At 56.2% G+C, this 23849-nt stretch overlaps 3 protein-coding genes across 4 annotated transcripts in view; 2 read left to right on the top strand and 1 right to left on the bottom strand.

The window, feature by feature from the left end:
- The first annotated feature begins 913 nt into the window (after positions 1-913).
- Positions 914-14672, top strand: XYLT2 (xylosyltransferase 2). 2 transcript variants are annotated; one of them, XR_006728929.1, is made up of 12 exons: positions 966-1139; positions 7485-7977; positions 8247-8422; positions 8678-8880; positions 9329-9409; positions 9619-9835; positions 9923-10099; positions 10367-10629; positions 10921-11116; positions 11781-12114; positions 13508-13975; positions 14424-14672. XR_006728929.1 is itself a non-coding variant. In XM_045526203.1 (11 exons), exons 1-11 carry the CDS (start codon positions 1005-1007, stop codon positions 13828-13830), a joined length of 2598 nt encoding a protein of 865 aa, XP_045382159.1. In that variant the 5' UTR covers positions 914-1004; the 3' UTR covers positions 13831-14672. The 2 variants fall into 2 exon arrangements, 1 of the variants encoding a protein (XP_045382159.1); XM_045526203.1 differs by having other exon boundaries at positions 914-1139; positions 13508-14672.
- Positions 14673-17098: 2426 nt separating this feature from the next.
- On the top strand, positions 17099-20123 carry LOC123621173. The gene is made up of 6 exons (XM_045527009.1): positions 17099-17135; positions 17221-17298; positions 17758-18059; positions 18598-18684; positions 18952-19158; positions 19490-20123. The coding sequence occupies exons 1-6, from the start codon at positions 17099-17101 to the stop codon at positions 19607-19609; spliced, it is 831 nt and encodes a 276-aa protein (XP_045382965.1). The 3' UTR covers positions 19610-20123.
- A 581-nt stretch (positions 20124-20704) lies between these two features.
- MRPL27 (mitochondrial ribosomal protein L27) overlaps positions 20705-23849 on the bottom strand; it is a 5288-nt gene continuing 2143 nt past the window's right edge. Inside the window, exons 2-4 of the mRNA XM_045526202.1 lie at positions 23681-23806; positions 23234-23301; positions 20705-21099 (exon numbers count right to left, since the gene is read on the bottom strand). Coding sequence (XP_045382158.1) covers positions 20893-21099; positions 23234-23301; positions 23681-23806 — 401 coding nt within the window. The 3' untranslated portion in view covers positions 20705-20892. The remainder of the gene's footprint in view (positions 21100-23233; positions 23302-23680; positions 23807-23849) is intronic.

The following is a 23849-nucleotide window of genomic DNA, read 5'->3' as shown; positions in this document are numbered from 1 at the left end:
CTGATCCGGTGCTTGGTCATGCCAGGCTCTCAAAAAATGTTAGGGACCTAAGTTATACAGGAAGTTGGGCTTCACTTGCTAAGCATTCAAAAGTGAATAAGGCATGATCCTAGAGAAATCACGACCAGATTAGTCATCAGTGCTCACTGTACAGGGCTGGGGAAGCACAGAAGATGCCATTGATGGGAATGGGGGAGGGGGACCGCCGCTAGGGTGCTGGGACGCGTTGGGGGGAACAGCATGCGCCAAAGTCTAGTGATTCTTTGCAGCATCAGCATCACCTGGGAACTTGCTGAAAATGCTAATTCTCAGGCCCCACTCACGACCTCCCAAAGCAGAAACTCTGGGGGGGGTGGAGACTAGAATCTATTTGATCAAGTCCTCTAGGTGATCCCGAAGCACGCTAGAGTTTGAGAACCACGACTCTGGTAGAGGCCTGAGGATGCTTAGGATGAGAGGGAGAAAGGAAAGGATTTGTGAAGGGCCTCCAATGCCAGGCAAGCGGTTAGATTTTGCCCCGTAGGCGCGGCCTCCAGGTTTTTAAGCAGGGCCTCTGCCACTTACACACCTCTCCCTACTCGTTTCGGGGGGGCTCTAGCATTCCTGGGCCTCTGGGGCCGAGAGCATACCCCGCGCGGGGCGGACTTCCCCCGCGACTCTCGCCATCAGACGAGAGAGGTCGGGCCGCAGACCCTCCGCACCCCAGTGCAATGGGTTTGCCGTCCAGGAAGAGGTGAGCACGCGCGGGAGACGCACACGGACAGACCCGCGGCCCAAGAGGCGAGCGCGGAAGCCCGGTGCACCGCCCCGCGCGGGCGGCGTCAGGGCGCCAGGCTCCGCCGGCCCAGCTCCGCCCCTGGCCTGCGGGGCGCGGCGCTCCGGAGGCCCCGCCCCTGCGCGGGCTCGGCCCGCCTCCCCGGGCGGGGGGCTCGGCCACGCGCCCGTGCGCGCGGCCGCGGCCGGGTTGCAGGGCTGGGCGCGCGCCCCGCGTCCCGGGCAAGAAGATGGTGGCGAGCGCGCGAGTGCAGAAGCTGGTGCGGCGCTACAAGCTGGCGATCGCCACGGCGCTGGCCATCCTGCTGCTGCAGGGCCTGGTGGTGTGGAGCTTCAGCGGCCTGGAGGAGGACGAAGCGGGCGAGGTGCTCCGACTGCTGGGCGGGCGGGCAGGCCGGGCGCGGGGGCGCGCGGGGTCCTGGCGGGGCTGCGGACGGCCCCGGACAGGGAAGTGGGGCACGGGCCGCGTGCGTGCGGGGCGCTGGCGGTCACCCGGAGCGGGGCATCGGCACCCTCGTGCCCCCTTCCCAGGCAGGCCTAAAGGGCTGCGCGCGGGGGTGGTGCGTGACCCGGAGACCCGGGCCGCGGGCAGACTGGGGGCTGGGGCGGGAGGAGCAGGTCGTGGTGGGGTGGTCTCTGGCCCGGGGAGCGATGAAGGTCAGGCGAGGGGAGCAGGGCTAGGAGGCGGGGTTGGGCCCGAGCCTGCACGGAGCTGGGGAGCCCCAGGCCAAACTTTCTGAAGTTGGGAGGGGGCGGGAGTGTGCGCGCCATGGGCAGAGGAGTGTGGCCAAGGGACCCTGGGCATCGTTGCCCAGCTATGCCTAAGGGGCAGCAGCCAGTGAGGATTGGAGCTCTGGGGTGGAATACGAGCAGGGACAAAGTGTGTACCCGGGAACTGAGGGAACAGGGAGTGACCCCCAGGGAGAGAACTGGAGGTGTGGCTTCTTTAGCAGGGGTTTGAAGAACCTGGGTGGGTCTTCAGAAGGGTAGGGGAGGGGAAGTGAGCTGGTGAGTTGGCCTCAGGACATTAGGGAATTGGGAAGGGGGTCCCTCTGTCTCTAAGGAAATGAGGACAGCAGCAGCTGGTTTAGTAGAGTCCCAGGCCCTGGAGCAGAGGCAACCACTATATGCTCAGTCCCTAGGTCCTACCTGGCCTCGGTCCCCAGGTCCCAGTCTCTTGGTTTCACCTAGAGGCCCAGATACCTTCTCCCCAATGTGGTTACAAAGGTCCAGTGGGGTCTGAGTTCATCCTGGAAGGGCAGAGAGGACAGGCCAAACCATAACCCTAAGCTGTGGGCCAGAGGTCAGGGTTTCTCTGCCTCCACCCCCTTGTTCTGGTGCCTTCAGGGCTCTGGGTCAGAGGTTCAGCTTGCCTTGTCCTCTTGGACTTCTCACCTGGCAGGGTGAAGGCCAAGGGAGCCCCGATGTCCACCTCACTTCCTGCATCTTGGCAGTCTGGAAGGCCTAGTGTGGAGACTGGAAGAGCTACCCTTGCCCTTTTTGGGAGAACCAAGAGGGTGGGATGGGGAGGGAAGCTGGAACTGAGTCACATGAGACCATAACTCCAAAAGGAGGTAGGGGCTAGAGAGGCTTGCTCTGTGACATCTGCCGGGATTGAGCTTGTTCTGGATGGACCTAAGTAGGAGGAAGAGGAGGAGAGGGTTTCAGGCCTGGGATAAGAAGACTCTTTGGGCAGATGGGACATTTGAAGATGGTACAGGCTGCCAAGGCAGTTAGGGAGCCCTCTGACACTAGGGTATGTGAACAGAGGCTGGGGACCACTCGGGGGAGGGGCATGTCAAAGCATCTGAGTCTTCTCCAAAACAAATGACTCTGAGCTGCATGGGTCTGTGTGTCTCTGAATGGGCTGAGGTCCCTGCCGCCCTGCCCACAGCCTGGGTGGAGAATTGGGGCAGTGGAGTGGTTGGGATACCGCCCCCCACCCCCACCTCCTTGTGCAGTTGCCTGGCTGAAGCTGACAGGGGAATCCTGGAGTGGGATGGAAAAAGATTCCCGATGAACTGAAGGTTGTGCAGTCCATGCAGCCACTGATGCTTGGACCCCCTCAGCCACCATCTCGCCAGGCAGCATAACATAGTACTTGGAAGGTGAGCACTGAGCTGGACAGCCCACACACCATCCTCTTCTACCTCTGCTACCGAGTAGACCACCGACAAATGACCTCACCTCTTTCTGTATCCTCATGTGTCCTCCTCAAGCCAGGGATAATAATAGCACCTCTCATGTTGGGTGATTATAAAGATAAAACGAAAGCAATGCCTGCGAAGCACTTGCAGGAGTTCCTGGCACGTGCTAAGCTGTCAGTAAATGACTCTCATTATTATCTCAGCACTGCACATTGGGAATATGGATTCAGTCATTCAGTCATTCATTCGACAAATATTAAGTCCTACTTCGTATCCGGCACTGTGCTAACACTGGGGATACAGAAATAAAATATGACAGCCCTGGCCTCATGGGCAGGCATTGTGCAGGGAGAGCCAGACAGTGGAAAGGAAACGCAGTAGAATGACAAGGGGCTGGTTGGGATCAGCTGGTGGGGAAGGCTTCTCTCAGGAAGAGGTGGGCAGGAGAGTTCAGGCGGAAGGCCCCAAGGAGTATGGGCTTAGCTGGGCACCCTTGAGGAATGGCCAGGAGGGTGTGGTGCTTTCCTTGGAAGAAGGTTGGATCCCAAGTGGCTGACAGGACCACAGTGAGGGGCTCAGGTTTTATTCTAAGTGCAGCGGGAGAGAACGGAGGGGTTTAAGCAGCAACAGGATCCAATGTGCATTTAAGACGTGCACTCTGGAAGAGGCCAGAGTGGATACCCGGGATGATCACTAACCTCCAAAGAGCCACTTGATAGTTTTCAAAGCTCTCACAAACACTGTCTCACCACTTATTTTAAATGCAGTCTGAAACGTCCAGAGAAGGTGGGGTGTGGGGTGAGCATTTGTGTGTTCATTGTCTTCGTGGCTCAGAGAAGGATTTCAAGAGCTACAGAGCCAGGAAGTGGCAGAGGACTTTAAATGCCTCCTTGGTGAGGAGGAGGGGGCCTCTAAAGCCAGAATGCATCCAGGCCAGAGGCCGGAGGCCTAGTCCCCACCCTCAGTAATCAGCCGGGTCCCTCACCTCAGGGGCGACTGGGCGCAGCTCTCGGGGGCACAAGCCTGGGGCCTGGTGATGCTAAGGACGTGCCTGGGAGGGTGCGGGGCAGGGGCTGACTGCTCTCCAGAGCCTCTCTGATCCCTCCCTGCTGCCTCCTGGGCCCCCAGCCTCCTCTGGAATTGTCCTTCTCAGGGTCAGCCAGTTCCCTGCTGCAGTGCAGGGCACCACCATGCCCGTCTCCTCCCACATCCTGTCCCCCACCACAGCCAACCTGGCCCTGTGCCCTGTGTCCTGCCCTCCCGACCAGCTTCCTGACTCACTGACACTGGCTTCCACCCTGAGAGCCCACAGCTCTCTGCCATCTCTATCCACCTAAGCTTGGGCATGTCCTTCTCTGCTTCCTGTGTGGCCAGGTCAGATGTCAGCGGGCTGACGTATCCTCAGCTCAGTGGGGCTGCCCAGCCCAGGGGCCCTTCCCAGTGTGGGTCTAGAATAGGGCCTGCTGCCTCCTCTTGCAGATATCTCTTCTCAGATGGGGACGGACACCCCAGCTCTCTCTGGCCACCTCTCAAGAGATCAGAGGGCCTGGGGTCTAGTGTGTGGGGCTGGGACTGTGGCTGAAGGTGGCTGTCAGCCTGACAGTGTGAGATTCCTGCCATGCTCAGACAGAGGAGGGAAGGAAGGTCTTAGGGAGTGAGGGACAGAGAGAACCCAATCCCCAGTGAAGTCCACGGTGTCTGAGGGTCTTGGGCCTCTCTCTTAACTTCACAGTTGACTATTTCCTCCTCCCCTTCCAGTAGTAATAATGACAAGGACAGCTGCGTTTATTGAGTGCCGCACCTATGCCAAGAGCTCTGCATGCATTCATTCAGCAAATACTTACTGAGTGTCTACTATTGCCAGACACTCTCCTGGGCTGCAGGAATATTAATACGTCAGTGAACAAAACAACAAAAACCCCTGCCCTCGTGGAGCGTACGATCTTGTGAGGGGACAGCCCCACAATAACACTGTATAAAATAAACGATAGAATGATAGAAGATACGAAGTACTGCAGGGAAGGAGAAGCAGAGGATGAGGGAGGGCTGGAGCTGTCACTGCAGTGGTCAGGGTGGCCGACTGAGAAGGCGCCCTCTGAACAAAGACCTGAAGGCAGCGAGGAGTGAGCTGGGTGGCGGTGGGGGGTGCCAGGCACAGGGGCAGTGAGTACAAAGGCCAGAGCCACGAGTGCCAGTGGGATAGAGGGACATGGAGAAGGCCACTGCGGCTGGAGGGGAGTGAGCATGAAAGGGCTCGTAGGAGACGAGGTGGGAAAGGACCAAGAGGCGAGAGGGATGGGCAGACAGCTCAGCTAGCCTCTGCAGGCTCTTGTAAGGGCTTTGGTTTTTATCCTAAGAGGGGAAGGCACCAGCGGTTTTGAGCAGAGGGGTGGGGAGATGGGACCTAAGTTTCAGCAGGACGCTGGGTGCTCCGATGAGAACAGACTGTAGCTGTAGCGGAAGGAGCAGGAGCCAGGGAGGGGGCAGCAGGAGGGAGCAGAGTCCGGGTGTGTTCTGAAGGTCGCCCCCACAGGATGGATGGTGCAGTGGAGGTGGGTGGCAGGGAAAGAGGAGTCAAAGATGACGCCCGAAAGTGTTCGGCCTGAGCAACCTGAGGGACGGTGTCATCATCGTGAACTGCGGTGGGGCAGGCTGAAGCAGGGGCAGGTTGGAGCTGAGTGCTGGAGAGGTGGCTTGGAGAGGGCTGTGAGGCTCCCGAAGGGGCTGCCAGGGAGGCTGGTGGAAGTTAAATGCCTGGAGGTTCAAGGGAGCAATCCAAGCCAGAGATGAATCTGGGAGTGTAGATGGAGTTTAGACACGAGAGACAGCAGGAAATCACTCGGGAAGCGAAGGGGCTGGGACAGGGAAAGGCCCCAGGGCACGCTGTGGGAGCCGAGGAGGTACCAAGAAGACTGGCAGGGAGTGGAAGCAGAGAGAGGTGAGAAGCCAGGCGGGTATCCTGGAAACCAAGTGAGGAGGGTGCTTCAAGGAAGAGAGCGTGATCTCTAAGTCGTGCTGCTGAAAGGCCAGAAAGGAGAGGACCCAGCAGCGGAGAGCTTGTCCGTGGTGGAGGGGAGGGCCCGTGGGAGAGGGTTTACAGTGCACAGAGAGAAAGGAGTGAGGACACAGCTCTCTGGCCGCATTATCTCATGCTGTATCTCATGTGATACTCACAGCTGGGGGACTGTGCTCAGACAAGCGAGGGAACTGCTAGTGAGTTGGCAGAGCTAGGCTTAGCACCCGCCCCAGAAACTCCAGCATTCACTCGTGCCTCTTGCTTCTCTGTCCCTTCCCTGTCTCACCCACCAGACACAGCCAGACAACCCCTGTGTGCCAGCTGCTCCGCCAGGCCCTGGGAGATGGAGCGGACGTGCCTCTCCTCAAGGAGTTCACTGTCTGCTGGAGGAACATCCAGGGCCTCGGAGCTTAGCACATCCCACTGGGGCAGACGGGGTAGCTGCACGCCAGGGCACTGGGAGCTGAATCTGAAAGCACGGATGGGATTTGGTCAGGCAGGGAGAGTGGACAGGGAGAGCAGGGGAGGAGGTGGGTTCAAGCAAGACCAGGCCATCTAGGGAAGCGCCTGGGTTTGAGGGGAGGCAGCAGGGGCCAGGGCTCCTGCAGCCAGGAAGCAGGGGCGTGGCAGGCAGCCGAGGAGCACATCACTGCAGAGTTCCCTTCAAGGGAGAACCTGTTGCAAGTGCGCTCAGGTGACAGCCTCCAGCTGCTGGCACCTTCAGGCCCTGTGTCAGCGTCACAGCGGAGCATGAGGGCTCGCGTCTGCAGGCTGTCCCGTGCTGCTTTCCCACTGAGCTGGCCAGGACTTCCTCTGCGCTGCGCTGCAGGCTGAAGTTCTCCTGCCCCTCTCCTGGCATGGCTGTCGCCTTTGTGTTCTGAAGCCTTTCCCTGCCAGCTCCTGCCCTGCTCCCCCATCATCCACAGGTGTACCCTCGGCAAATCTCTTATCTTGGTCTCTGCTTCTGGAGGACCCAACCAATACTGAAGTCTCAGGTTTCACCTGTAGTCCTCCCTCCTGGGCACTCCGCCTTCACTCTGTTGTGGCCTCAGTATTCCCACATGGAAATGCCTTAGCCGATAGAATGCTTTGGATTCCTTTGGAAATCAGAGTCTACTGAAGAACGCTGTCTCTTCCCAGCTCCTGCTAGGAGTTCTGGGTCTTAGGTAGACACTCTTGTGTCCTCTGTAAGGGGGTCTCCACTCCCTTCCCTTGGGACACATGTAGACATTCATTTTAATATCTGCTGAAAAAGAAAGTGTGAGTCCACAGCAAAAATAGAAGCACAGTGCCGTGTGATCTGAGACCTAGTAGGGGACAGGAGGTGTGACAGCATGGTGGAGGGAGGGCTGATGCTTCCTCGGCTGCTGGTCAGGCAGGTGTCCCAGTGGCAGTGCTGTTGTGCAGAGTCCTCAGGTGAACAGAACTTGTCTAGGTAAAGGGTGGGCAGGAGCCTCTAGGTCTGAGAGTGCCCCTGGCCAAGATGAGCTCAAGGAGCAGGAGGTGAGTGACTGCCCCAGTGATCTGTGTCTGCATATCTTTTACAGAAAGGAAGGCAGAGGAAGCCACGGCTGCTGGACCCTGGCGAGGGCTCCAAGGACACAGACAGTTCGGCAGGGCGGCGGGGCAGTGCGAGCAGAAGGCATGGGCGCTGGCGGGGCCGTGCGGAGAGCCCAGGCGTGCCCGTGGCCAAGGTGGTACGGGCAGTAACCAGCCGGCAGAGGGCCAGCCGGCGTGTCCCACCAGCCCCACCCCCGGAGGCCCCGGGCCGCCAGAACCTGAGTGGGGCAGCAGCCGGGGAGGCGCTGGTAGGGGCAGCTGGTTTCCCACCACATGGAGATACAGGGAGCGTGGAGGGCGCCCCCCAGCCCACGGACAACGGCTTCGCCCCTAAGTGCGAGATCGTGGGCAAGGACGCGCTGTCTGCACTAGCCCGGGCCAGCACCAAGCAGTGCCAGCAGGAGATTGCCAACGTGGTGTGCCTGCACCAGGCCGGGAGCCTCATGCCCAAGGCTGTGCCCCGGCACTGCCAGCTGTCTGGTGAGGGACGGGGACGCTCCAGTCCTTCCCAGGCCTGGGTGGGGAGGTGGCATGGCCCAGATCATCACCCCTGTTTCTCAGAGCAAGAAAGAGCTCAGAGTTTTCGTGCAGTGTACTTACTAAGTGGCAGAGGTGAAGCAGGGACCCAGGAGCATTGGGCTCCAATCCAGGCTTCTTCCTCTGGAAGGCAGGCAGCCCCCTCTTCCCCTCTCACCCCGACCCTGTGACCTAGGCAGGGCCTCACCGATGCCCCTGTTCTCTGCTCTCAGGGAAGATGAGTCCCGGCATCCAGTGGGACGAGATGCGGGCCCAGCAGCCCATGGATGGCCCCCCGGTACGGATTGCCTACATGCTGGTGGTTCACGGCCGCGCCATCCGCCAGCTGAAACGTCTCCTCAAGGCTGTCTACCATGAGCAGCACTTCTTTTATATCCATGTGGACAAGGTACTGTGGGTGGGGGGAGGCCAGGGATCTGGGGCGAGCAGAGATGAGACACAGAAGGGCACAGACAGAGTCTCTGACCTAGAGATAGGGAGGGGAGCCCAGAATGGGGGGGCGCCAGCACACTGGCACAACGGTTAGGAGCTGGAGCCCTGCCCTGTGCTTTCTCCATTTCATGTCACTTATACTCTGTCCTGGGGTGGGAACGGGGGCAGTTAGAATGCCCAGCTGCATCTGCTGAGTGTCTCCTCTCCCTAGCGTTCCAACTACCTGCACCGGGAGGTGGTGGAGCTAGCCCAGCTGTATGACAACGTGCGAGTGACACCGTGGCGCATGGTCACCATCTGGGGCGGGGCCAGCCTCCTGAGGATGTACCTGCGGAGCATGCGGGACCTGCTGGAGGTGCCTGGCTGGGCCTGGGACTTCTTCATCAACCTCAGTGCCACCGACTACCCAACCAGGTGTGGGGGTGGGGCTCGGAATCCTCTGGAGGAGAGGGGAGGCCTGTCTGGACACTTGGGTTAGAGGGCCCTGGTGGACTCCCTCCTCTCCCCCAGTCTCATTCTGGGACCCGCACTGCCCAGACATGGCCCCAGCCATGTTCTAGGGGAGGGGTTGCTGCAGGATGATCTGAGAATTGAGAATGACAGGAGAAGGGCAGGAAGAGGAGCCAGAGGTCAGTACCTGGGGTGCCAGGTCAGGCGGCAGGTGGTAGAGGAAGGATGGGTGGTCTTCCTCAGGGGCCTCAAGTGCCCACCACCCAGAACATCAGCCGGGGGTAGGGCACATGGCCAGACAGCTCTCAGTGAGGAAGGAAGGGCCAGGGTGGAGGGAGAGAGTACTAGGGTCTGCCCTGGGCCAGTGACTGAGCATCCGTCACACATGGCTGCCGCACCCATTCCTCCCCAGGACCAATGAGGAGCTGGTGGCATTCCTGTCCAAGAACCGGGACAAAAATTTCCTCAAGTCACACGGCCGGGACAATTCCAGGTGAGGGGGTTGGGGAAGGAGGCCCTGGTGCTGGGGTCTCATCCCAACCTCTCCCACACAGTGGGGCTGAGTGGGGCTCAGTGGCCCCCGCCCTGGGTTACAAAGCCTCCAGCCAATCACAGATTGAGGAGTGCTGGTTGCCAGGTGGGTGAAAGAACTTAGACCCCACCCTGCAGGACCCTCAGCCGTGGCTCTTCTGCCACCCACAGGTTCATCAAGAAACAGGGCCTGGACCGGCTCTTCCATGAGTGTGACTCGCACATGTGGCGCCTGGGTGAGCGGCAGATCCCAGCGGGCATCGTGGTGGATGGTGGCTCCGACTGGTTTGTGCTGACACGCAGCTTCGTGGAATATGTGGTGTACACAGATGACCCGCTTGTGGCCCAGCTACGCCAGTTCTATACATACACGCTGCTCCCAGCCGAGGTGGGTGACCAGACAGGCACGAAGGCCAGGGAGGGCGTGGGCTGGGCTGCCCACAGCTTACCTTCCGCCCTCCCTTGCTCCCTGCAGTCCTTCTTCCACACGGTGCTGGAGAACAGCCTGGCCTGTGAGACCCTCGTAGACAACAACCTGCGGGTCACCAACTGGAACCGCAAGCTGGGCTGCAAGTGCCAGTACAAGCACATCGTGGACTGGTGTGGCTGCTCCCCAAATGACTTCAAGCCGCAGGACTTCCTACGGCTGCAGGTGCTTGTCCGTGGCCAGAGAAGCTGCGCTTTGCTAGGCCTTCGCCCCAGCTCTCACCTTGAGTTTCTGAGGTCAGAAGGGCAGGGTAGGCCAGTCAGAGAATCCGGGGGGCCTCCATCTGGGGCAGCCCTCAGGGGTCTGGGGCTACAACAGCAGCAGGAAAAGCCGCAGGAGGCTGATCTCTGGGCAGTGCTGTGAGGGGCCAGCCCCTGCCGTGCTCTCTGGGACCTCCAGAGCCCTTCACCTTCCTTGCCTCTCCCGCTCCAGCAAGTCTCCAGACCCACCTTCTTCGCCCGGAAGTTCGAGTCGACTGTGAACCAGGAGGTACTAGAAATCCTGGACTTCCACCTGTATGGCAGCTACCCCCCTGGCACGCCAGCCCTCAAGGCCTACTGGGAGAATACCTACGACACAGCCGATGGCCCCAGTGGGCTCAGTGATGTCATGCTCACCGCTTACACTGCCTTTGCCCGCCTCAGCCTGCGCCACGCCGCCACTGCCGCGCCCCCACTGGCTACCCAGCTCTGCAGGTGAGACCCCCCCTTCTGACACACAGCAGGCCCTCAAGGTTTGGTGCCCTATGGGGAGGCCAATCAGAAAGCGACAGCCCCAGCCCACAGTGAGCCCCCAGTCCGAGGCAGGGAAAAATGCAAATACAAAAAGAGAAGGCAAGAGCCAGGCACGTAGGTGCTGTGGGGTGTGAGATTTGGGGCAGAGGAAGTGCCTGGGGATGGGACTCCCCAGAGCCCCCTCCCTGGGACTCCAGGCCAAGTCGAGTGTGCTGATGGCATCTCCCTTTCTCCCTGCTGGAACCTTCTTAGGTTTGAGCCCAGGGGCTTGCCGTCCAGCGTGCACCTGTATTTCTATGACGACCATTTCCAGGGCTACCTGGTGACGCAGGCGGTGCAGCCCTCAGCCCAGGGGCCAGCAGAGACGCTTGAGATGTGGCTGATGCCCCAGGGGTCGCTGAAGCTGTTGGGGCGCAGTGACCAGGCCAGCCGGCTCCAGAGTTTGGAGGTGGGACAGGTCCCCCCCTTGCTTTCTCCTGACCCCCAGCAAGACTCAGGGTAGCGGGATGAGAGGGCCAGACACCAAGGGAGGGGTAAGGACTTGGTTAGGCCTGTATGGACTGGGTTCACTGGGCTCTTCTTTCCCAGTAATGGCAGCCTTGGTGATGTCCCATGCAGACGTCTTGTGTCACCCCCGCATGTGCACTTTGAGGAGCAGCTCCCAGTTGGGAGACACAGGCTACGCAGTGAGGAGGGAGGGAGTGTTAGTTCCAGTACAGTGCAAGCCTGGTCTTCTAAACTGCAGAGATTTCTTCTAGAGAGACTTGGACATTCCAGTTGGGCCAGATGATTAAGCTTTTGGGTGGCTCCTCAGTCTCTTTCTTAGAGGCTTTGGCGTCATGTGGGAATGGTCTCTGGGCATGGCCGTGGACCCCATCTCTACCTTATGTCCCCACCACTGCAGAGCAGTTCCAAATGGAACCTTAGAACAGATCTCAGAGCTGGGAGAGATATTAAAGATCTCCTAGTCTGACCCCTTCATTTTGCAGATGGGGAAACTGAGGCCAAGAAAGAGATAGTGACTGGCCTGAGGTTACACAGTGAAAGGCAGCATCAGAGTAGAGAGAAAGACCTCTCCCCAGGCTCTTGCCCAGCTGTCTCCTTCCCTACAGGTTGGCACCGAGTGGGACCCCAAAGAGCGTCTTTTCCGGAACTTTGGGGGGTTGCTGGGGCCGCTGGATGAGCCTGTGGCCATGCAGCGCTGGGCCCGGGGCCCCAACCTCACAGCTACGGTGGTCTGGATCGACCCCACTTACGTGGTAGCCACATCTTACGACATCACAGTAGACGCGGAGACTGAGGTCACGCAATACAAGCCTCCACTGAGCCGGCCCCTGCGGCCAGGGGCCTGGACTGTTCGACTGCTTCAGTTCTGGGAACCGCTGGGTGAGACCCGCTTCCTTGTGCTGCCCTTGACCTTCAACCGCAAACTACCTCTCAGGAAAGGTAAGGATGTAGTTCCCAAATGATGCCTCAAAGCCAGACAGAATAGGATTTGCCAGGGAGCGCACCCCCAGCCCTAGAGTAAGGGACCAGGGGAAGGTTGGGCCTTGAGCTTCTATCCCTTAGTGTGCCAGGGTCCTGCCCTCTGTTCTGGTAAAAAGGGAAGCTTTAGGGTCAGGCAGACTTGGGTCTGGAACATAGCTCTGACAGTTTGATTGGCCTTTGTCCTTGGAAACTATTTGGCTTTCCCGAGTCTCAGTCTTACCACATGTAAAGTAGGAGTAGTACAATTAACGGAGACCTGGGCGCATGCAGCACAAATCCACTCAACCTAGCTCAAGTTAAAAAAGGGAAATTATTGGAAGAATGCAGAGCTCCCCCTCACAGAACCCAGGAAATCTCTCAGGTCTCGCCAGGAACCAGAGGTGCTTTCTCCATCTCTCTGGGGCCATCTTGTCCCTCATTCTGTCCTGTCTCTGCATATTGGCCTCAGGCTCTGGCTTTTTCTGCTTCTCCATATGTGGCTTCTTAGTGCAACAGAGACTAGGCAGGGCCTCTTGGTCCCTAGGTTCCACATTCTTGGGATAGCAAACCTGATTGGCCATCCTAGTCTACCATGTGGCAGGTGGGCAGGGTCACGTGGCTCCCCACTCACTTGGCTAAGGCTACGGGAACAGTCTCTGAGCAGAGGCATAGGCTGGGCAGGTTCCTGCAAGGGAAGGCCTGGTACAGGTGACTGACCCCTGGGAGATACTAGGGACAAGTGTGTGGGGAGGAATGGCTGGGTTGCAGTAGGTGCTCAATCAGTGGATGTTCCTTCCACCGCATCCTATCACAAGATGTGTAAGAGCAGGGGTAGCCTAGGGGCTGCGACAGGTCCAGGGTGGGCAGGCCATGTCCTCTGTGCTCCTGGAACTCCCAGTCTAGGGAAGGACACAGAGGGAAGAATGGAGGCCAGCTGCACAGCAGGCAGGGACTGGGGCTGAGCCTCAGGGAAAGAGAGGTGTGCTCTAAGCCAAGGGGACAAAGTTGGCCGATGTCTGTGCATGAGGGGAGGAGGGCCTGAGTACAGGCTTCTGAGGGTTCTGAGAGCCACTGATGATGGTCAGGAAGGGACACAGGTGACACAGACTGTCACCTCATTTTCTAAAGTGCCTTGAACCTACTGTTTTACTTAATTGTAAAGTTGGGAATCCAGGAATTACTGCCTTGGTTTTATGAAACTAACAGTTTGACAGGCACAGAAAATTCCTTGGGTTAGCCCAAGGCTGCTCAGCAAGCAGCGACTCAGTGGTAGAACTGGGACAAGAACCAGAGTGCGCAGACCTGACTCCTGGGTCTGGCTCTGTGGAGTCTGTTGGGCGGGGTGTACTTACTGCCTGCTCTGCACCCCCAGATGATGCCAGCTGGCTGCACGCGGGGCCACCCCACAACGAGTACATGGAGCAGAGTTTCCAGGGCCTGAGTGGGATCCTGAACCTGCCTCAGCCAGAGCTCGTGGAGGAGGCCGCCCGGCAGCACGCGCAGCTCACTGGCCGTGCACTCGAGGCCTGGACAGACGGGGAACTGAAGGGCTTCTGGTCTGTGGCCGGACTGTGTGCCATGGGCCCCTCTGCCTGCCCTTCCTTGGAGCCCTGCAGACTGACCAGCTGGAGCTCTCTGTCCCCCGACCCCAAATCGGAGCTGGGGCCTGTCAGAGCAGATGGGCGACTCAGGTAGCAGGGCCCCAGCCAGCAGCCCTGGAGAACCCAGGGAATTGCACCTTATAGACAATGGAGGGGTGTCCCCTCTCACAGGCAAGAACCAGAGGCCCAAGCAGCACACCCATTTCAGCCATCAAGAACCCACACAGACGGCAGGGAAGGTGGGCGCAGCACAACTACTGCGGCTGTCTCTGCTAGGGACCAGAGGGTTGGTGCGGACGTGAGGAGAAGGGCTCCAAAAGCACTCCGTGCCCAGCTCTTCCTCGCCTTCCTCTCTAGTATTTTTTTTTTTTTAATTTAAAAAGGAAAATGGGTGGTGGGGGGAGGAACTAGAAACAGAAGATGTGCAATAGGGCTCAGAGCAGCCCCAGGAAGTCGGCCATGGTTGTGGGAGCAGGGGCCTGCCGCACCCATGTGCCATCGCTCTGAATGAGACTGGGCCCACTTTGCTCTCCAGGGCCTTGTCCCCAGCCTGGGCCTGTGGTGCTCATGGCTGAGGCTCTGCAGGGGCGCAGGTGCCCTGCCAGGCTCTCTGGCCCAGAGAACAGGTGATGTGGGGGGCACTGCAGAGCTGGGCTCTAGTGGGACAGTCTCTCCTCTTATGGCCAGGGGACCTAGAAGAGGGCTGAGGCTGGCTCCAGGACTTTCAAGCATACCCTGCCCCTTGATGGGACAGGAGGACATCAAGACCTGAGACCAGTGCAGAGTTTCCCAGGCCCTGGAAGGGTGAGCCCTCATGAGCAGCGTGGGAGGAAGACCCTGTCAGGGCTCTCAGAAGAACCTGGAGTAGCACTGTGCCTGAAGCCCAGCGTGAAGTCTGAAATATGCAACAGAAGAAATATATCTCTATCTCTCTAAGCTGAGTCTCTGTGTTTTTCCTCCTGGGTGTCGGGGAAGCATCACCATTTGTTGGGCCTTCTCCTAGAAGTCTTAGCTGGTACTTTGGTACCGGCCTCAAGAAGGTGAGTCTCATTCCTCCAGAATAGGAAGAGGTTAGAATCCATTCAAGAGCCAGAAGGGACTTGAGAGCTCATCTAATCCAGCGCCCTCTTGTTCTGAGGGGCTCACAGGCCCAGAGAGGCTCAGAGACGTGCTCATTGCCACCCAGCAGGCCAGTGGGCCAGCAGGACTCAAGCTTAGTTTGAGATCCCTGACCCAGCACTCCTGCCCCCACCATGAGGCCAGGTCATGGCAGATGCTGGCTTCTCTGTGTTCAGAGTCACCAGGGCCATCCTAGAAGCCCAGCCTTGCCTTATGGGGCACCCTCAAGAACAGAGGCAATTCCAGGCCTGGCCTTGTGGTCACCGTTGGAGTTTTTCCCTTTAGGGGCAGGAACAGCAGAGGCTTGGGTCCCTGGCCGCTGCCCTAGGACCCGGGGGGCCGTGTGGAAAAGGTCTGTTCATCCCCCTCCCCTTCGCCTTCCTTTGATAGCCAGGGCTCTGTGTCAGTCCTTCACACCTTATTTAATGTGGTAGGAGCAAGGTGAAGTTTTCTAGACCTCTAAAATCACCCTATCAGCCAGCCACACTGATCTCATTAGCTCAGCTTGGAGGACAAATTCCTGCCCAGGCTGCCACATGTCAAGTTTCCTAGTCGCCAGGAGAGGGCACTCCTGACCACCAATAACAGCGTTTGTTTTGTTTTGTTTCTTTTTTAGCCACTGTGCTGACCTTGCATGCAGTTATCTCACTTAATCCTCACAACCCTTGGAGGCAGGCACTTTTATTATCTTCTTTTAACAGATCAGGAAACTGAGGCTCAGAGCTGTGAAATGAAGAGCCCAGCCAGAGTTCTAGCTGGCTATTAGATGGTGGCAAGCAGGCTTCAGAGCCACTCTCAGTTGCAACACTCTTGCTCTCATGAGAGCCTGGCTGGACAGGAGCTAACAGCAAGAACTCAAAAGAAATGGTGTTTGGGTTCAGAGGCTAAGATGATTATTTCTTCTGGTTCCTATTTTAGTGAGCATCTGAAGCTGCACTCTGGTTCTCTAGAATGTCGGGGTTTTTATTTCCCAACATCAAAAAATTAAGTGGGTTCAGCATATTAGGCACAGGCAGTAAATATCAGCACATTTAAAGTCTGCTGGCCAAGAACTCACAAACCATCCTGTGGGTTTAACTCGGGCTGTGGCTCTTGCGTCCCCTGCCATTCCTCATTGTATTATACCAGATCCTAGTTAGCATTGTCACCCGCTGTAAACATTTTGAGTTTGTATTCTTCTTTAGCCCATGATCCTGGCTGAGGATTCCGATTTAACTGGTCTGAGGTGGCAACGCAGCAATGGTATGCTTTTAAAGCCCCCCAGGTGGTGCTAACACGCAGGCGGCATGAGAACTTGGGAAGTCTAGCCCCACCCAGTTGGAAGCACTGCAGGACCCAGCAGGCTCCAGGACTCCTGACAGGTTCAGAGGGCATGCATGGGGATGGAGGCGCTCCTCTCTCTCTCTCTTCCCTGTCGGGGTCACTGAGGCAAGTGTGAGCCGGCTTCTCTGCCTGAGTTCCTGGCAGTGTTCCACACCCCTCACCTTTCTGTAGGGGTAGCTTGGCCTGGAGGCTTGGGTTTTTTGAGGTTTCTTTGAAATCCTTCCCTGGCTGGGCCCCTGGGGTCAAGATTAGGATTCAGCCCAGGCAGGACGTGGGGTGGGGGTGGGGAGTAGGCTCAGGGAGGCTGGGCCCCCAGAGCTGCACAATAACTGCTTTGGAAGGAAGAGAGCCTGGGCAGAGAGGCTTTTGTATTTTGTGGCCCGCTTGCCCGGTTTCCACGGCAACGGTGGACACCAGAGGCACCCTAGAGGTGGAAGCCAAGACCAGAGGACAGCCAATTGGCACACAGAGCCCAGTTACCTGGGCCAATGGGAAGTGGAGGTGGGCAATCGGGCTGGGAGGGATCTGGGACTGAGAAATGCAGAGATCTGGGCGACTTGGGGCTTCCCTGACTGTCTGTCAGGTTCGGCAGAAGCCAGGCCTGTTCCCGCCAACCCCTTCTCCAGAAGGCTGGAGAGGGACTCTCACAGCCAACAGGCATGCAGAGGGGAGTGCCGTCACCAGAACACTAGGCCATGGCACAGCATCAGCCAGGACAAGCAGGGGCAGGAGAAGCTGAGAACCTGGAGAGCTGCTCACGGATGCCCCTGCTCTGAATGAAGTCAGTCCTCTGTGCCTGGGTTCCTGGGGAGGGGCGTGGTGCCTGGGAGGGCCAGTTCTGTGGCCCTGCGGGCTGCCTTCAAAGCCCATGACCTTTCTTGGCACCCCCTGCCATCGCTTCTCCATGTGCAGAGATCACCATGGACAGCAGCCTCCTAGCCGTAGTCGTGGCCACTGGTGAGTACCCACTGCCATTCTGAGTCCCAGGGGTGGGGCAGAGGCACTCTTCCATAAACTGGAAGCCCAGCCTTTTCCTCTATAGGGTCACCTAGAGCAATATCCCTCCCCAAGCCGCTTGGGAAGAAGGCTGTGTATGGTTGGTGTTTGATCCTTATGGAAGGTGAGGTCCCCTCCCTGTCAGTGCCAAGTTCTACCATATTCCACAGCCTTTGATAACAAGAGAGGGGCTGGGCACAAGGGGCTGGGAGTTCAGGCTCTTGGGTCCCCTCTCCTGCCACCTCAGATCCACTGTTCCTAAGGGAATCTGCTCCTTCACCTCCCTAAGTTTGTCCCTCTGTAAAACCTCCCTTACACACATCACTCCTTCCCTGGGCTGAAGGTGCAGATGGGATAAAGCTACTCTGCTCTCCCTCGCAAATCTCTGCCCCAGGGAGGTGACGTGGTGGTGAAAATGGAGCTCTGCCTGCAACTGAGTTTGCCTTGCTCCTCGAGCTGACACCAGACCAAATGGGTCATTCCTACACTAACTTCTGGAGCGGAATTCCAGTCTGGGGAGGAGATGGGCCCGTGCTTGCAGGGTCCAGGCTGCCCCCTGACTGTGCCTCTGGGGGGAGGGTAGTTTCGTCCCTGGTGTTCATCATGGCCATCCTGCTGCTGCTGCTGCTGCTGCATCAGCGCGACCCCCAGTGCTGCCAGGTCCTCTGCGCCTGCCACTTCTTCCGGAGTCCCAGCCAACACGTAAGCACCCCTACCCACCAACCCCTTGCCCATGCCCCTCCACCCCAATCCGAACCAAAGGGCACCTGTGCTCTGGCCAAGGAGAAGCAATTGTTTGTTCAGTATGGAAGGGGCCTTCGGAATCTCTCCTCTGATGAACTCCACGGCATCCAGCCTGGGTTTCAGGGCAGCAGTGTGTTAAAGGTTAGTAAGATCCTGGCCAGGCCCCTCCCTGGCCATTGTCACACAGGACTCAGTACAGGGAGCTGCTCAGTGAAGACAAGGGTCTTTTTCCAGCTCCCCAGGGAAAGCACAGAGCCCCTACTTCTGTGAGACAGGATAAATGGCAACTACGGCACTGTCAGTCCTTTCCCCAGGGACAGGGCACCATATGGCATCATGCATAGAAAGCAAAAGAAATCTGAGCTGCACCCATCCCAGGCTCTGACCCCCCCAACTCCGGGCACCAGCCTGAGGATGGAAGGATAGGGGCAGGAGGAGGCCTTCTGACTCTTCTTCTAAAGGTCATCAGAGCTACTGCCCAGAGAGGAGAGCAATCTCTTTACACCCAAGTGCATTTCAGAAATGCCGAGGGTCTGTGCTTTGTGCCTTGGTCTCAATGGAGAGGACTAAAGGGATGCAAAAAGGGCCATAGGGAACAAGAAGGGGTTTGGGCTCTGCTCTCTTGCATGCTGACCCTAAATCCTGAGCTTCACCTGGAGCTGCCCTTCATGATCCCCAGGGCTGCCCCCCTCAGCACTTGAGCACCATGGGATGCTCCACTGTGGTCCAGCCAGTGACAAGGAGCGGAGAGTCCCTGGGGATGCAGGTAAGGATCCTTGGGCCTACGACCTGAGAGTTGGAGAAGGGGTATGCTTGTGTCCTGACGGCAGGCAAAGGACCTAGTGTGGTTAGGGGGACTAAAAAGAATGCAGGGGAGGGGAAGGCTGGGAAGAAGCCTAGAGCGGCTTGTTGGAGGGGAGGAGACAGTGTAGTACCCCTGAACTTAGGCTTAATCTGGGGAAGAAGATCCAGATAAAAGCTGGATAGTGGTGCTGTGTTTCTCCCTGGCTCCCTTGGCTTTTCTTGGTCACAGGGCCATCCCCAGGGGGACGAGATATTCCCTGTAGGGCTGCTCAGGAGCCACCAGCTACCCCTGTGGCAGCCAGCTCGCCTGCCCAGCTATGAGAGTGTTCGAAAGAAGGATCGGCAGCAACAAATTCACCAGCTGATTGCACAGCGCTTCGGGCTCTGGGCCTGCAGAGAGGTGAAATTCCAGCCCTCCCAGCCTTGGGTGCCCTGGGTAACTGAGCTTTTCACATAATACTTTTATACAAAATGCCAAATTAGAGCCCCCTGGGTCAAGACAAGGAAAGGGTCACTAGTGGAGAATCCCAAGATCTGGCTGGAAGCCCCACTGTACCTTTCTATAGAGGGAACAATGGCAGACCCCAGCCCAGGGAGGCCTACCCAGAGGGGTTTCCATGAAGCCAACAGCTCTAGGACCCAACCTGTTTCCTGGAAGGACCAGTCATTAGGGAAGAAGAGACAGGAAGCAGCAGCCCAAAGGGCGGTATGTACCTGGGGGGAGGGCGCGGGAATAGCTAATGCCTTTGCCTTTCCCATCCCTCCAGCTGCCACCAAGCTATGAGGAAGCCCTAAGGTCACTGCCTACAGCATCACCCAACCTTGGCTCTGCTCACCCATCCCAGGAAGCAGCCACCTGCCCTGCACAGGGAAACACCACTGTGTAGGAGGGAGCAACCATTCTTGTCCTGCCCTTTCCATTTCTCCAGGGGACTGGAAGGGACAGCACTGAGCTTACGGAAGCAGCCCCCACCAATGTCCCCTAATGACTACTCCAGCTGGGCCATGGCACCTAAGGCCCCCACGCAGGACGGCAAAGTGAACCCCCACAAAGCCCAGGTCACCTTTGCCAAGGATCTGCAAGAGGTGAAGAATCTAGGGTCGCACCGTGAGAGAATGAGGTAACAAGTTCAAGGCAGAATTTCAGGATTGGGAGGCTTCTCTGTCCCTGCCTTCAGGGCAGAGGAGAGTCCTCGAAAGGAAGCCACTGGACTGCAATCAACACCACCTACCTCCAACAGCCAGGAATGAGACTGTCCCCTAAAGCAAGATTTCCTTCACGGGCCTTCTACTCAAAGCCAAGCCTCTAAAGGTCATGGTTGGTATGACAATGAAGGTCTGCCCCCAGCCCACTTTAGGCCCTCACTGAGATTCCTGAAGGCAGATTCTTTGCTGCTGTTTATGGCTGGAAATAAATCAAGAACCAGAAAAGAATGTGGGCTTGGCATGTCTAGCTCTTTGGGTGAGCAGGAAGAAGCCCTTTGTTACCTACTCTGCCTTGCCACTGGAAGGTCCTAGGTATTTCAGGGCAAATGGGGCCTGACTGAACCTCTGAGGAGGATCTCCTGCCATCCCACAAGCTCCCTCTCTACCCTGGACCTGCCGAGGCAGGGAGGGGGCTACCATGTGGCCATCTCTGGGGCTGCAGCCCCAGCTCCCTTTGCATGTAGCTCCAAGACAGGAACATGACTGTGTTGTTTCGGCTCCCCCCACCCCTCTTCCCAGGGCCCAGGCACTGGACTTTCATGGGATCAAAGAGGGGAAGTAGTAGTGACACCCTCAAGCACAAGCTTTCCTCTTCCCTCCTCTAGGGGATGGTGCTGAAGCAATCGCCTCCTCCAAAGTCCCCTCTTCTCATTTCCTCCCTCTGATGGGCCTCTTGCCTGCCTGGAGGTCCCCCCTTGGTGTGCACTAGAGAATGTAGGTAAGGGCCAACGAATCAGTAAGCAGTTCCATCCAGGGTTGTCCCCAAGCAGCATAGGTGCATGACTCCGGCTAACTTTATTTTCAGGCCCAGGTCAGGTCTCCCAAAGGGTTTCTCAGCAGCCACTTCACAGAGTCTCCCGCAGACTCCTTCACCTTCACCAAGCACACCTCTTCCTCGGGAGGCCTTATCGTCACCTCAACCCTTGACTTCTGTCACCTGGGCTCCAGTCTCTGTCCAGTGGCCTCAAAGCATAGCCACCAGTTTGAAGGTGCCCTCAGGCTTAGCAGGAACCACGTGGACAAAAGTCTTGTAGAGCACAGCGCCCTTGGGCAGCCTCGTAACCAGATCCACAGCTTCCGAGTTGCGGGGATGGGGCACGTAGGGCTCCTTAGTGTAGCGGACTATCCCCTCTTCCAGGGCGTACAGGCACTTCCTCTTCCCCAGCCCCACCTGCAACACACAGACCTGGTCAGCTGGATGGAGGGCCAGGCGGTCCATTGCAGGGCTTTGGGACAGACTTCACACATGGATTCAGGCCCTGGGGCTGAAGGGGAGGGTTCAGAGAGCTCTACCTCAGGTTCCCTTTCCCACTGCTTAGCACTTCCTTGCCTTCTGCTTCTTTATTGACACATAACAAAGGAGGGAAAAGAACACTCCAACAGCCAATCCTGGTCACTGCTCAGTTCCAGAGGGCTGATACTTGGGGCTATGTCTTTGCAAGTGGTCAGAAGCCACACTAAACAGATCCCAAAACCAGGCAGAGGAAGATGCCCCAAATCAAGGCCCCTAGAGCTTCACTTAGACTTCAAAAACACTAGAGTTAAAATATTAAACACTAGTTTGATGCGCACTTTCATCTATATAGTGATCTATAAAGTTTAGGCTCTATGGAAAGTATAGACCAAAACTATATAGATAAAGCATATGCTAATAAAATAATAATACTTCTGACATGAGCTAATACTGATGCAAGCCCTTTTATATGACCTTATTTAATCTTCACCTTGTGAAATAGGTATTATTTCCAACACTGTTTCTCAGATGAGAAATATGAAGCAGAGAGATTAAATAAACTGTATGTTGTATATACAGTTTTTAACTATATATATATATATTTTTAGCTCTTTTCTTTTAGAACTTCAGATAAGATGTGGGGTGATTTTTACCCAGGCAGTCCAGCACTATTCTCTGTCTCTCTAATTAAAAGAAAAGACTCTGGAGCCAGGATGCTTGCTTCAAATCCCAGCAACACTACTTATTCGTGTGGTCTTGGGCAAGTTACTTTACTTCACTGTGCCTCAGTTTTTTCATCTGCAAAATGGGGATAATAGTAACTACTTTACAGGGTCATCTTGGGGATTAAATAAGGTAATAATCATAACGAGCTTAGAACACTGCCCAGCTCAAAACATGTTTTTATTGTTGTTATTAACGTAGCCACACACCCCAATGTCTTAAGTTCTAAAAGATAAAGCTACTACATATATATTCAATTCACATAAAAATTAGCATCTCTGAAATAAATATAGGTTATTATCAGCCTTTCTGTGTCCACTAAAATTATCAGAAAAGGGATGAAGAGGGGGTGAAATTGATTACAAAGGAAACTAAACTAATATTTAAAATAACATGAAGGGTATACTATAGTTCTATCTTAACAAAGAACTTTCCTACCTAATAAAGTAATCCCAACTTGCTGAAACTGAAATCCCCACCTGATAGGGACCTAATTTCTAGCACACACTGAATTATATTTTATTAAATTCAAGCTATCTTTCAACTACCTACTAATAAGCTTATGCAAAGGAAGAATTCTTAGAAATCATGTAAAATGAATAAACTGAGATTAGTTTCCCAAGACTCAAAAAATATCTTTTTTTTTTTTTTTTTTTTTGAGACAGAGTCTTGCTCTGTTGCCCAGGCTAGAGTGAGTGCCGTGGCATAAGCCTAGCTCACAGCAACCTCAAACTCCTGGGCTCAAGTGATCCTACTGCCTCAGCCTCCGGAGTAGCTGGGACTACAGGCATGTGCCACCATGCCTGGCTAATTTTTTATATATTTATAATTTTTAGCTGTCTAAATCATTTCTTTCTATTTTTAGTAGATACGGGGTCTCGCTCTTGCTCAGGCTGGTCTCGAACTCCTAACCTCGAGTGATCCTCCCGCCTCAGCCTCCCAGAGTGCTAGGATTACAGGCGTGAGCCACCGCATCCAGCCCCTCAAAAAATATCTTCAATCACTAGGCATTTCGTGCTCCAAGAACTGAGGGTTAGAAAGGAGAACCAAGAATACCAGGCTAACACTATACCAAAGCAAAACATAAGTGATTTGGGAATTAGGCAGACCTGGTTCAAATCCTAGCAGTCGCTTAGTCTCTAAGTTTCTGGCATTTCACCTGTAAAATGGAGATGATACTTACCACACAGGGATGTGGTAAAGATGAAATGAGATCATGTAGGCATAGGAATCAGCACAGTGCTTGCAATTTGGTAAGCACACAACAAATGCAACTGTTATTACTGTGCTCAGGGGCATGGAGATGTGGTCCTAGAAAAGACAAGAGGGGAGCCACAGAACAACTCACATGGGCACCTGGGTGCCAACGGAACTGGCGCTGAGTCCCAAGGATGTTGCCAGCATGAACATAGTGACCTAGAAGAGAAGTCCAAAAGTGCACTGACTCCAGGCCCCAGTGATCAGACAGCATAGCAAACTGCTCAGAAAACATGATAACCCAAATGTTGTACACCAGCCTCTAAGCCTGCCCCTGGCCAAAAACAACTCCCAGATGGTCCAACACAAGCAGCACCTGGCCTTCCACCCAGCACAGGAGCCTCTTGTCTAAGGCTAAGGTTCACACCTACCCACTCCTCCTCAGCTCCTCCCCTTCTTCAGGTCTTATCTGCCCCATTAATCTAGAGAGCCAAATACTATGGTGCAGAGAACAGGGCCAGGTGTTTGTAGGTTTGCTGTTCTCCTAAGGAACATCAGGGTAGGGTGCAGGGAGATGGAAGCCAAGGCACATCCTCACCTTCCATTTTCTTGATGCCATAGCGTCTGCCTGATGACTTTCCACCAAGGTTTTTGGAGCTGCCACCTGTCTTCTTGGATGCGTATCTGACAGCAAGAGCTGTAGCTGGAGGGGGGCTCAGCAGGGCTGTAAATGCAGAAAAAACAGAAACACTGCTCAGACAGAGAGG

The sequence above is a fragment of the Lemur catta genome, chromosome 15, assembly GCF_020740605.2.
Source record: "Lemur catta isolate mLemCat1 chromosome 15, mLemCat1.pri, whole genome shotgun sequence".
NCBI lineage: Eukaryota > Metazoa > Chordata > Mammalia > Primates > Lemuridae > Lemur > Lemur catta.
The sequence above is the reverse complement of the archived record's forward strand: the minus strand, read 5'-3'. Positions and strand labels throughout refer to the sequence as shown.

Coding starts and splice junctions, on each gene's coding strand:
- XYLT2 (XM_045526203.1), top strand. CDS start 1,005: ATGGTGGCGAGCGCGCGAGTGCAGAAGCTGGTGCGGCGCTACAAGCTG. Junction 9,836..9,922: donor ACACGCTGCTCCCAGCCGAG/GTGGGTGACCAG, acceptor TGCTCCCTGCAG/TCCTTCTTCCACACGGTGCT. Junction 10,100..10,366: donor AGGACTTCCTACGGCTGCAG/GTGCTTGTCCGT, acceptor CTCCCGCTCCAG/CAAGTCTCCAGACCCACCTT.
- LOC123621173 (XM_045527009.1), top strand. CDS start 17,099: ATGGACAGCAGCCTCCTAGCCGTAGTCGTGGCCACTG. Junction 17,299..17,757: donor GTGTTTGATCCTTATGGAAG/GTGAGGTCCCCT, acceptor GGGGGAGGGTAG/TTTCGTCCCTGGTGTTCATC. Junction 18,060..18,597: donor AGGGCAGCAGTGTGTTAAAG/GTTAGTAAGATC, acceptor CATGATCCCCAG/GGCTGCCCCCCTCAGCACTT.